Source organism: Scleropages formosus, chromosome 3 (assembly GCF_900964775.1).
Source record: "Scleropages formosus chromosome 3, fSclFor1.1, whole genome shotgun sequence".
Taxonomy (NCBI): Eukaryota; Metazoa; Chordata; class Actinopteri; order Osteoglossiformes; family Osteoglossidae; genus Scleropages; species Scleropages formosus.
In genome coordinates, this window is record NC_041808.1 from 18821507 (window position 1) to 18835380 (window position 13874).

At 44.2% G+C, this 13874-nt stretch overlaps 1 protein-coding gene across 1 annotated transcript in view; it reads left to right on the forward strand.

Annotated features, from left to right (window-relative positions):
- The first annotated feature begins 9498 nt into the window (after positions 1 to 9498).
- LOC108934986 (vertebrate ancient opsin-like) overlaps positions 9499 to 13874 on the forward strand; it is a 34970-nt gene continuing 30594 nt past the window's right edge. The window contains exon 1 of the mRNA XM_018753234.2: positions 9499 to 9910. Coding sequence (XP_018608750.2) covers positions 9550 to 9910 — 361 coding nt within the window. The 5' untranslated portion in view covers positions 9499 to 9549. The remainder of the gene's footprint in view (positions 9911 to 13874) is intronic.

Sequence of the window (13874 nt, forward strand, 5' to 3'; positions counted from 1 at the left end):
TATATCAGGAAGACAATAAAACTCAGCAGCCTATCGAAGACCAATCTGTATTGAAATAAGAAGTTAACCAGCCAGAACTGCAACAACCACAAAGACTTTGTGTTTATTTCTCTTTTCTGAGTGCAGAGACTAGATTTTGTGGAATCTTAAACCGTATTGCTTTAACATAAAAATCTTTCTGTAAACAAAAATAAAAAAATTAGAATATCGATCATATGGAAAAAATGACTAGTCTACTTCTAAAGAAAAAAAAGCATTTTGTTGGCATGAAAAGGATTTAAAAGACCTTTTGACCACTGCTCCTAAATAGCATGGTATTTGTTCATCCATTGTTTTCACCTTCCCAGCCAAGGATACACTTCATATTTTAATTGCACAGGCAATCTTATAGGAGGAGAAAAACATGCAGTGATTGCTGTATGAACTGAATTTTTTTGCAGTTTTATCAAAGCAAACATTTTGGAACCGCATTGGATCATTTATCGTTTTCTTTGTAACGGTGCTGCAAAATCTGTATAATTTGATTAGACTGTCCATGGAAAGTAACATTTAGCTTTACCCTCATGCTTTACAGTTATAAGGTAAATATTAAATACATTGTGTTTTTAATTAATTTTTATGAGTAAAAATACAGAGAACATTGTTTTCATTTAAACCCATTATTGTAAGTGTCCATTGTGAATGTATTCAGAGTGATGAAATAGCCTATTACAAAGAGATTTATTCAACGGTATGCTGAGCCAGGCTCTTTTGTCAATGTGCAACTCAGCATACAGTGTCACCATTACAGCATTTTGTTTCATGGGCTTTAGCCAGTAATATCCTGGAAATATTTGTACGACCTCCTTTATACAAGAACACAATCAAGTATACATTGTGTTTGAGAAGCAACGTTGGCTATCTTAATTCAAACATGCAGAAAATGTGCATTTTATAATGCAACGCAGCGGGAAAATATTTATTTTAAATAGATGTATGAATATATCACCTTAGCAAATTCTAGAAACTCTTAGCAGGAATATAAGAAACACCTGGCTACAAATGAAGAGCAGTGTGCGGCATGACAATGAGCGCTGCAGTGGGACCCATTGAAACACAGCATTAGGGGCAATTTTCCACACACCTTTTATGGTTCCATCAGTATGTGTCAGTTGCTGTGTTCTGCAGAATAATTCTAAATGATGCAAAAGTTACTATATCAGCATTTTAATCTAAATGTTGGAAATTAAAAAGGAAGGTGCTGCAGGAGCACATAGTGTACTGGTTAGTGGTGCCACCTTTGGAGTCAGAGGTCAAAGGTTTGAAATCTGCCTCCTGCTTCGGTACCCCTTAGCAAGGTACTCACCCTAAAGTTCTCTGCTGTACAGATGGGGTAATTGTAGGTATCTTAATACTGTCAGTCACTCCGGGAAAAAGGATTTGCTGAATGAATGTATATATTCTACACAACTGTAACGAGAGTTAAATTTGATTTCTAATTTGCTTCCTTTCAGCTTGATGTGGTCTGAAGTTATGTGTCCAGATGAGGGCAGTGATGAGTGTCAGGTTAGAACTCCAGGCTGTTTACTTTTTGTGTGTTGTGTTTTTTTTTAAAGGAATTATAAATGGTAAATTTCCAGACACAGGGTCAATATGATTCCAGGTCTGTCAAAGCCCTAAAGTCCTCCACGTGTTGCCAATAGTTACTACCACGGTAAGAATATGCGAGGAGAATGAGAGGGAGATCCAGTTCACTTGTTACAACCATCTTCGGCAAGTGAAATAGTCTGATATTAAATATACAGCACAGAGTGCGTTGTTGTATAGAGATGTGAGGATAGATCAATAGTGCACAGGAAATATATGGAGCACGTATTGGATCTTTTTTTTGCCAGAGGAACTGGGCTTCTATCTGATTTTTTTCCCTGCTCAACGGCATTATGGAGAACCAGGGGGTGTGGTGGCGCTGTGGGTTGGACCAGGTCCTGCTCTCCAGTGGGTCTAGGGTTCAAGTCCTGCTGGGGGTGCCTTGTGATGGACTGACATCCTGTCCTGGGTGTGTCCCCTCCCCCTTTAGCCTTATGCCCTGTGTTGCCAGGTTAGGCTCTGGCTCCCTGCGTCCCTGAATGGGACACGTGGTTCAGACAATGTGTATTAGGTATACCTGTTGGCTTATGATTTATTTGTGCTACTGTTGGCCCTCTTTTCCCGCTCCTTGGCTTATAGTGATGGGCCACCGGAACAGAACTGTTCGGCACAAATACATCCACAGGAGCAGCATGCATTTGGCCGAAGTATTTGGCCTTATCATTTGACCCCAGGTAACATTTACATTTACATTTATTCATTTAGCAGACACTTTTGTCCAAAGCGACGTACATCTCAGTAAAAGTACAATTTATGCATTACATTAAGAGAAAGAGACACAGCTGCAGACATGAAAGTCTCAAGTAAACTTTGTTACCTACCACTTGCTGCACCGAGGTTCATCGTGACAACAGCAAGTAGTTCAATGGAAGAAGTCCCTGCGAAAAGGATAAACAGATCATTATTTAATCTTTCAGCAGACATCTACCCAGCAGCATTTGACATTCCTCAAACTGTATTCATGCCTTTCTCCATCTGTGCAGCTGGATATTTTACTGAAACAGTTGAAAAACATCTTCCAAAATATTTTCTCTCACTTGAAGAAAATGAATGAATAATTCTGTAGTTCCAAGCTGGATTTTTATTGATCTATAGTAAAAATGTCAAAGGGCTCCTCATAAAAAAACACGTGAAAATACACTGAACATAAACAGACAGTCTTATTTTTCCGTCTCCGCCACGGCCTCCCTTCCATTACAGACGCCGAGGATGTTGTGTACCTGATGCAACATGAGTCACATTTTACAGTATTCTGTGCTCTAATTACTGAATAATAAACTGCTTTTGAAAGCCAGTGCTACAGGGTAATGAACAGGGTGCAAACAATCTTATCCAAATGTCTTTCGCTCTGCCTTCAAGTTACAGCCAATTATCGCCCATTTTTCACTTGTCAAAAAATGACACTTCCCAATAATCAAAACACCATAGGCCAAAAAAGTTGATGCAAAATATTATTTTGGTTTTATGGATGACCTCCTTGCTTGTGTAGATGAAGGGATCTATATTATTGCATACTGCCTCCACGCACAGGGCACAGTGGCGCAGTGGGTTGGACCGGGTCCTGCTCTCTGGTGGGTGTGGGGTTCGAGTCCTGCTTGGGGTGCCTTGCAATGGACTGGTGTCCTGTCCTGGGTGTGTCCCCTCCCCCTCCAGCCTCACGCCCTGAGTTGCTGGGTTAGGCTCCGGCTCTCTACGCCCCTGTAGGGGACCAGAGGTTCAGATGATGTGTACCTCCACACGCTTCTTATTTGTGATCGAGACACCAAACACCACCTTGGCACTTCAGGTATTTGTGTTGCACATTCTCCGTCAGAATAATTTCGCTGGTGCCACGTGTCGCGTAACACGCTTCGGATAAAAGTATCGACCCACGATTTTTCTCTCCAGCAACGTGAGAAAGGTAGAGAGGGAACGGCCCTTGTATTCCCTCAGGTATGGCACATACTCTCACTTAATGTCAACCAGACAAAACAGACATCTGTGCACAGTGTTGCTTCTTTGTTGCAAATTCCATGCAATAACTGCTGCAGAAAACGTGGCCTTAACAAGCGCAACGCGACGGAATCTCGGTTTCTGTGACCCAGCTTCCTGACTGTGCCACGCTGCAATCTGACCCGGGTTCCGCGCTGCTGAAGTGACAGCTCTGCATACCGTGTCTCGCACCGCCGGCTGAGCGCCGAAGCAGGCGTTACGCCACTTAAACAGTAGGGATTTTGCAGAAAATCTCTTGTAGGATATTAGTTTGCCAGCAGAGAGTTTCGTCTACGGCAACTTTAAACGATTACAATTTTTCACGTCAATAGTTTTAATGAAGAGCTGCAATTGCTGGATTCTTCTTACAAAACCTTTTAATCACAAGAGCAGGTGTTTAACCACCCACATTTACCCCCTCAGCCATTCCTTTACATGATCTTCTGAAGGGCCGCTATCGAATCGCTACCTTTTTGTGAACTTGCCGTGGAGGGAAATGGACACGCAGCCATTCCAGAAAGACGAGCACAATTTTTTTTTTTTTTTTTGTCTCGCCGCATTAGCAATAAGTACAAACAAAGCAGACATACTGTATTACACATATTAACATATTACTGCTAAAGGTGCAACACAGCTCCACCGTTACATTAAAAATTTAGTGAGCTTTGTGTTGTGGTCACATTAAAATTCCTCCCCATGTTGCCCAAGCACTTGTAGCCGGTGCTCCTCTAACCTGACTGAGCGAGAGCTTCTGTTTGATTCATGAGCTTCTTTCCAGAGTCAAAAAAAACCCATGGTAATAAATGGTTACGTTATTCATCAGATATTTAGATCATATAAAAGAAATTGAGGGGAAAAAAAATCAAGAATTTAATCTAAAAGATGTTTTAATGACATAATATCAGTCCCGGGTAATTAGATTTTATTTCCGTGTGTTGAACAGAATGTATTTCAGTGTGCATTTATAAATATCTTTGCTAAACTGGTTAAGCAGTTGTTGATACATATTACTGAATCACAGCAGGCACCACTGCAGTGATACTTTTTTCAGAATATCGTTGTTCTGCAGTTACATGACTGCAGTAATCAGCCCAGCTTCAGGAAGCATTTTTTTTACGTAGTGTACAAATATTTACCACAACACGTTTTGCATATAATTGGTTCACAATACTTGCTTAAATGAATGGTAAACCGAAGCAATCAAATGCAAAAGTTTGACTGCAACCTGATAACAGTATCATTTAATGCTGTAAAATATTTGAAGCGTTTTAATACTAACTCTCTTTAAATTCTAGATGAATTAACATGAGGTCATTTGAAGTCTAAGGGAAACAGTTTCGGAAATACAGTACAGTAAATGAATAGGATGAGCTCAAATACATGCATTTAATGTTATATTGACATTCAAGTTAATTCAAGTTTATTGTCATCTGTACAAGTACCACGTACAAGTATCATGAAATTCTTCCTGAATGCTTCTCCACAGGCTCTGGTCAAAGACAGAGACAATAGAAATACTGCACAAACATAACAATAACAATGACAATGACAGTGAGTTGTGCAACAGCAATAGCAATAAATAATGGTAACAGTAATAACAATAATACCAGCTGACAGCCAGAGAACTCAGAACGAGAGAATGAGAATGAGAATGCTTAAAGTGGCAGTCTAATTTACCAATGTGCTTGGGAGGAGCAGTCCAACTCTAGTTACCAAAGGTGGCACATTGGTTAGTGTTGTATACTCTTACAGCAGTGGGGTAAAAGCTGTTCCTGTACCTAGCTGTGCGGGTTCGAATAGACCTGAGCCGCTTTTCAGATGGCAGGGAAGAGAAAAGTGTCCGTGCGGGGTGACTACGATCTTTCATGATGCGCATCATCTTTCTGAGGCAGCATGTGGTGTAGGTGTCCTGTACCGCTGGTAGCTGCGTGCCGACGATTTCCTGAGCCGTTTTGACCACCCTCCGTAGGGCTTTCTTGTCCCGTATGGAGCAGCTGCCACCCCAGGATGTAATACACCCCGTGAGGACGGACTCCGCGGCACACCTGTAGAAAGTGGTGAGGACTGCAGTGGACGTCCTGGCTTTCTTCAGACGCCTGAGGGAGTGGAGACGTCGATCGGCTTTTTTCATGGTTGCTGCTGTGTGCTCGGTCCATGTGGGTTTGGCAGTGAGGGTGACCCCTAGGAATCTGAAGCTGTTGACCCTCTCTACGATGTCCCCTCTTATGTAGATGGGTGCATGAGCCGTATCCTGTTTCCTAAAGTCAATCACCGGCTCCTTAGTTTTACTGACGCCGAGAGACAGGCTATTGTCCCGGCACCGCTCTCCCAGGAGCCTCACGTCCTCTCCGTAGGCCGTCTCGGCGTTGTTGGTGATCAGACCCACAACGGTGGTATCGTCAGCAAACTTTATGATGGTGTCGGAGCTGTGACTGGCCACACGGTCATGTGTGAACAAGGAATGCAGCAACGGGCTCATGACGCTTCTCTGTGGAGTGCCAGTGTTGAGGGTCAGTGGGGAGGAGGTATTACTGCCAATCCGCACATGCTTGGGTCTGTTGGTGAGGAAATCCAGGATCCAATTGCACAATGTGGCACTCAGTCCCAGCCCTAGTACCCTCTATACGTTCCAGTTTTCTCTTTGCTGAACTCATGCCAATGCCAATCTCAGCTATTGTTGTTATTAACATTTACTTGATGCCTATGATGTCAGACAAATAAAGGTCAGTAATAAGAACCGCTACTGCATTGTAATAATATGTTCCCTGGCCTCTTTCAGTTAGTGGGGAGCTCTTGCTGAGTTACTTGCTTTCTTTTGCACAGAGTGGCTGTCTTCTGTGGCTTCAGGTGCAGCAGGAAGAACAAGAGAATGACTTTTATGCGACCCTGACCTGAATAAGCTGCTTTATTCAATAGACATATTATGATTCAGTGCCTTTTGGTTGAAGAAGAACTTTAAAAGAATACATCTTGCAGTAATGCACGCACACATTTTCTGAACCACTTGTCCCATAGGGGGTCGTGGGGAACCGGAGCCTAACCCGGCAACACAGGGGTAAGGCTGGAGGGGGACGGGACACACCCAGGACGGGACACACTCAGGATGGGACGCCAGTCCATCACAAGGCACCCCAAGCAGGACTCGAACCCCAGACCCACCAGAGAGCAGGTCCAACCTACTGCGTCACCGCGCCCCCATCTTGCAGTAATACTTTAGTAAAAATAATGCCAAACACCTGTGCCCATGAACATGCATAACCATTTTCCAAAAAATTGTAACACAGCTGTGACACATGCAGTACATTTTTGACAGAAGTACACGACTGGATTCCACAAAGAGGCCAACACTCATTACACAACACGTATTATAATGCATCATAATATACCCTTTGTTTAAACACTGCTAAATAAACATGCCTCCATTCAGAGGAAGGGGGACTTGCCTGGCACAACATTTACTGCACTTGTTTTAACTGAGCATTTACTGAATTCATTTAATTCATTTAATCTGAACATACTTTTGCATGTTCCCTTGATCAAGGTATTTACTCTGAATTGATGTTTTACATACACTGTGTGGTAAATTGCTTGCACAGCATGCAACCATGTTCCATCTGGTTTACAGGTACGTTACGAACATATTGGCACAAAAAAGACCAAAACGACCAATTTATATTTCGTAAAGTTATAACGTTATAAGTTGATTGTCTTAAACTGCTTCATATCCATCTGGGTGTTTTTCATTCCAGTTTTTTTGTAGAACTAAAACTATGTGTATATGCTGTAAAGCCATAAATGGCACATGTCTTCTCCAACAGGAGGAGCATCCATGTGAACTGCTCTTTCAGGCACCGTCAAAGTCCTAACTCACTGAGTGTCTGTTTTTGTCTAAGACCCGTTTTGGAGGTCAGGGATGTGTGACACCTGGTCCACCACTTCTGAGAGCTTCTCTTCCTCCTCCTTTCTAACCTCTCCACCCACTGTTGTGTGTGAAACCCTGTCTGAATGACCACTGCCTCCCGGTCCCAGGATAACAACAGCTGATACAACTTTGGTGTGGAGTGTGTTGGGGATGTCTTTGCAGTGCTCAGAAGTGATTAATCATGCTGGGAAAAAGGCAATGTGAGCGTTAAAAGGGCCAAAATTTGCTTTCCAAACACTTCTATAAAGGTGAGCACTATCTTCGTCTGTCTGCCATGAAAAATGACCTGCTACAATAAAATCTGTACTTTTTTCTCTATGACCACACCAGATCACCACCATGTGTGTTTTTGTGTGTTTGTTTGTGTAAAAGGTGTGGTCACGCCTCACAGTTGGTTAAGGCCAGTTGGTGTAAGGGAGGGGGGGATTCAGGACCTTGGACAGCGCACAGCAATGTCAAGTATCAAGATGCAGTTACCATTGAGCCTAATTTAACTACTACTGCTTGGGCTGCACGGTGGCACAGCGAGTAGCGCTGCTGTCTCACAGCACCTGGGTGGTGCAAGAGGAGATGGGTTTGATCCCTGCTCAGTCTGTGTGGAGTTTGCATGTTCTCCCTGTCTCTGTGTGGGTTTCCTCTGGGTGCTTTTGTTTCCTCCCACAGTCCAAAGACATGTTCAGGTTCCCCCATAATGTGTGACTGACACAGAAAGAGTGTGTTCCACTGATGTATGGATGAGTGACCCAGTGTAAGTAGTGTATCTAGCAGCGTAAGTCACCTTGGTGAAGAAGGTGTGTGGGTTGATCACACTACATAGAGTTCATTGGAAGTTGCTTTGGAGAAAAGCATCTGGTAAATATACTACTGTAGGTGCTTGTACTAGTTAGAACATTTTTTACTGTTACTATTATTGTTAGCAATAGCCATAGTAATAGATGTTGTAGTAGCACAACAGGTAGCAGAGTGGCACAGCAGCTAGTGCTGGTGCCTCACAGCATCTAGGCTGTGTGTCCGGACATGGGTTTTGAATTTTCATGCTCTCCCCGTGTTTGCGTGGCTTCCCTCCGTGAACTCCAGCTTCCTCCCACTGTCCAAAGACATGTGCTTCAGGTGAATCAGTAATGCTCATAGTGTGTGTTTTGCATAGTTCTGCTGTATAAATGGCTGAATAGCTGTAGTGAGTGTACTGTAGTGTAAGTAGCGCTGTAAGTCACTTAGGCACTAACAGCAGTAATAGCAGCACAAGTAACAGGGTCTGTAGTCATAGTAATAATATTAACAACAATAATGATAAGAATAATCTTTGTCCTAATAATACTTAACAACTTGTTCCAGGTGTCCTACGTGTAGAAATACACACACACACACACACACACACACACACACACACATTTTCAGAACCGCTTGTCCCATACGGGGTCACGGGGAACCGGAGCCTACCCGGTAACACAGGGCGTAAGGCCGGAGGGGGAGGGGACACACCCAGGACGGGACGCCAGTCCGCCGCAAGGCACCCCAAGCAGGATTCGAACCCCAGACCCACCGGAGAGCAGGACTGCGGTCCAACCCACTGCGCCACCGCACCCCCCACGTGTAGAAATATTAAAACAGATATGCCATATGATCATATGCAAGCAGGCGTTAGCCCCCTTACTGCATCCCACGGCTCTCGAGCCACACGTCAGCACGCGGGAGGAGTACAAAAACACGGCGATGCCGCCGGTGAGGAGGATGTGGCGATGCGGGGCGCCACATGGTGGAGCGCGGCCGCTCCAAACTTAACTTTCCCACGAGTTCATCCGAGCGAAGCGGCACGGCAACCGGCCGACTTCAGGCCACGTCCCGCGGCGATTACACACTTAAAGAGCCTTAAAGAGCCACAATAGAATAGTTCGTGGATTGCGGTGTGTCACGCGCTCGCTGCAACAACTTGCATGTTTCCGTGTTCGCTCCGCGTACTACCGAACGCAGCGGCGGCGGTTTCCCGATGCGCGTCGCGCGCGCTCGCCCAGACACTACAGCGGCTCGCGATGATCGTGTCCAACGTGAGCCTCGGCGGCTGCGTGCGGGGCGACGGCGCGTGGTGCGCGGGTCACGCGGAGGCCCCCTCCTCGCAGCGCACGCTGAGCCCCGTCGGGCACCTGGTGGTCGCCGTGTGCCTGGGCTTCATCGGCACCTTCGGCTTCCTCAACAACCTGCTCGTGCTGCTGCTTTTCTGCCGCTACAAGGTGCTGCGCTCGCCCATCAACCTGCTGCTCATGAACATCTCGCTGAGCGACCTGCTCGTGTGCATCGTGGGCACGCCGTTCAGCTTCGCGGCGAGCACGCGCGGGCGGTGGCTCATCGGCGCGGCCGGCTGCGTTTGGTACGGCTTCGCCAACTCGCTCTTCGGTAAGTGTGCCGCTCTCACTTATTCTTTGACGTGATGAGCGGCGATGCCAGGCAGAAGAGCGGGCATTTCGGTGTTTTTTACCCTTTTCACCTGTGCTGTAAGTTACTGTATCATGTATGTGTCAGTTCTGCGTAAGTGTACTTTGAAGTTTGACGGCACTGCAGCGCGGCTGGGATCCGAACTTGGCTTGGGACATGGACCACTGCGCCACCTGCTTTGCAGCCTCTTTGTACTTGCATGATGATGTACACCATGTTGTGTTTTGTAAATCTTTTTAACTTGTTTCTAATCTTAATCTGTGTTCTTACTTTTTAATTCCTCCCCCACGAGCTTGCGGAAAAAGACGTTTCTTTGCCAGCAACCGCTGCTGTGCGCTGTATTGTTGTGCATTTGATAAATAAACCATTGACTGATTGATGATTTTCTGCATCCCAGGCAAGTTGCTTTCGACCTATGTGTTTTTTCGCGATCATCTCTGTTTTCGTTCTGCAGTGGCCCAAAACCTGAAATCCACCCGGCGGAACCCACCCGCTATTTCCATGGCATTTCTGCAAGCAATTCTTATTTTAATGTTTATCTGAGCATTTAAGACGCGTGTATTTTCTATTATTCTGCTTGACGCTTAACCTTTCTTTTAGATGAAATGTTATGCTGTGCTCCGCAGATCTCAAGTTTCGTTTAGACCCATCATATATCTCTAATACGGATATTTAGAGGGAGAACAGACCACAGTGATGAAGTTCTCGTTAGTAAGTGTTAACTGCACACTTAGCATCATCATGTTGTGCATTTGATTTGTATTGCATCGCTATGAATGTACCTTGGGATGGATCTGAGATTTTCAGCTGTATTGTAGAGACGCAGGACAGTTCCGAGCTGTGCATCTTTTCTCTTATATATATATTATATGTGCTTATTAACTGTATTCTTCATTTGAAGTTAGCGACGGACGGGCTACAGTGAAGCTCTAGAAACGCTCACCTGTCAGCAGGGCTGAGGAAGTCGCTCTCAATCGCGCTCAAGTGAAGAGTTTTCTTCTCTTTTCAGTAATGAACTTTAAGCGCTTCTCGCGCGTGGCTCATGATTCGGTTCTACCAAGGCTAAGAATAAACACTTTCGTTAATGTGAACTGAAATTGGACTTCGTGGAAATAATTGCTGTGGACAAGATCAGCTCGGTGTATGTTACAGATTGATATTTTTATTTGTCAAGATTTCCTCGGATCAGTCACAGCACAGTGAGCGAGCGAGCGAAATTGTTCTCATAAGTTCCGGCACTATATTGCGGCACGCGGCGCTGTGGGTTCGGATGGGGTGAAGAAGGACGCACAGGCACTGTTTGTAATAAATATTATTTCATTAAAACACCAGCATACAGAAAAGTAATAGTCTCGGTCCGATAACCCCGTTTCCTCAAGGACCTGCGCCTCAAGCCGGCAATCACAGCCCGCTTACGATTACCCCTTATTTTGCCCGTCAGTCCCCACCAGTGGTTGCCTACTTTAGTCACATTTTTCCCATAATGCAACTATTTACAATAAACCCGTTTCCCGCTCAAACTTACAGTAACGCGGGTCGTTACAATATTTTTTCTCCCCATCTATCTGCGCCTGTTCGTTGAGGGCTTTAGCTCCATCATATTTCCACAGCGCTGAAACCAGGCTGGGGAACTGTGATCCTGGGGGGGGCACACTATCCTGCGTTTCCTTCCAAGTGAGCTCTTAATTACTCCACTTTCATTTTTTTTTAATTGAATGCACTGCCCATTTAGCACTAGCTGTCATTTTTCATTCATTCATTTTTAATCTTTTTTTTTTTTTTTGCTCCGGCTAAACCAGACCAAGAATCCATCTATTGTCAGTATCCGTTTGTCCAGTGCAGGGTGTATTAATAGAAATATTTCTGAAATGAGACGAGAATAAAATTAATTTCATATAGTTTATGTTCATGAAGTTTCTGTTTAATTATTCAAGAGTTAAGAAGTTTGATTGTTTTAAATAACTAACAGCATTATTATTATTTTTATGGATCAAATTGAAAAAAAAGATTTTTCACCACTGGGATACATTAATTCCTGGATTATCACACATTAAGTCAATCCCGCAAGACAATCAAAATCCCAATCAAGGCCCAGTAATTAAGAACACAGCTGGAACCAATACACCCTGTGGTCCTGAAGGACCAGAGATGCTGAGTCTTCTTTTAGCTCAGCTGGTCTCCGTTTCATTCCTGACGTATACTATGAACGTCACATAACAGGGATCAGTGCTTCTTATCTTCCGTCAGCAGCAGAGTTCTCGCTGCTCACCTGTCAGCCTCTTATCGTCTTCTCACGCACACTCCTTGCAGCCAAGCGAACAGAGTTGTGTGCAGTTGGTGAAGATAGACTTCTGCAGCATCTGTGTCAGTCTTCCCATGAAGTCCGTGCCTTCACTCGCAAATTCAGACACCTGTGCCATGCATCATTTTCTGCTGTCAGCCCATAAATTTGTCTGAGGTACAGTGATCACAGAGATGGAAGCAAGAGAGAACTTCAGCAGCCTTTTATCAATGGCAAGGTTAGTAATAGCATTTGTCAGGGACAATGTAATAATAAATTCTGTTAAACTGGCTTTCAGGATAATATTTTTAGCGAAACTTCAGTTTAGGAACTTAATCCAGTTATACTCAACTCAGTTGGGTTTAAAGATTTTGCTTTAAGGGCTTTCGGTAACATTGGTCTCCTCGCTGCCTGCCAGAGATTTAAAACCTTAGTTCTGGCTCAGTGAGCAGCAAACCGTTTGGGAACTCTGTTTCAAGGATGTCATCAACCCATTCACCCCTGTGGTTTGAGTCACTTAGCAGTTAATTTCCATCTGAACCCTACATTCAAACCTCAGTCCTCTGTTCTGGTATCCAGCAGTGAAGGAAGCTCCAGTAAGCAAAATTAAGCTTGACCTTATACCCAGTGGATGCTGTGTACTTAGTAAGTACACCTGATATCAAGTGGTATGAAAAGAGCAGTGCTGTTGAAAATGGGTAAAAACAGTCTTCTTCAGGGTGTACTCACAGATATGGGTGGCACCTTGACGCAGCAAATTGATCTGGTGCTTCACGGCATCTAGGCTGTGCATTCCGATGCAGCTTTCCTCTACATAATATGGTTCAGATGGATTAGTGATATAAATGGCCTATTATGCGTGTATTTGCATGAGCGTTGACTGCAGTATATCTAGTAATGTAAGCCAGCCAAATACTAATTAATAATCATTCTATGTTGCTTTGAAGAAAAGTGCCTGCTAAATGAATAAATATTAATAAAGAAGTATTTATAGAGCAGCATCAACACATGTAAAGCATCCAGCTACTGGCAGAACTGTGGTCTGTTTTGCTCATACCTTTGCTGGGTTGAAGACCCATTAATGCAGACAGCTGTTGTGCATACAACAGTAACCGTCTCCTTCACAATATCCAGTATCACAATATCTTCAGTCCGGGTGCTGCTAATCAGATGTTGATCTTTATGTCCCCTTGTGTTTTTTGTAGCCTTTCACCAACATGAGTCCGATATAGTCCTGGCCTGTTAATAATCTTCTGTAGCACAAGTGAAGTGCAGCAGCAGTGTGAAGGTCAGAAGTAAAAATTCTAAGTGGTCTTTTAGCTTAACACAAAGATTTAGGCGTGCTTGGTATATTTTTCCTCAGTGCTCAAATCAAGGAACTGTAAAAACTACAGACAAAGCCCCTCACAAGAAGTTTTTCTCTTTCCAGTAACTGGAAGGTCTTAGAAACAGCAGAACAAGCCAAGCAATTTGCTTCCTCGTACTATGAGCATTTGCATTACACTTTTTCAAAGATACACACCTTTCCCTCCAACACACACACACAGGCTGAAACTGCTTCTCCCAAGTAGGGTTGTGGTGAGTCAGACCCTAACCCAGCAATGTAGGGCGTAGGGCTGGGGGGGCGGAAAGGAGTCACACCCA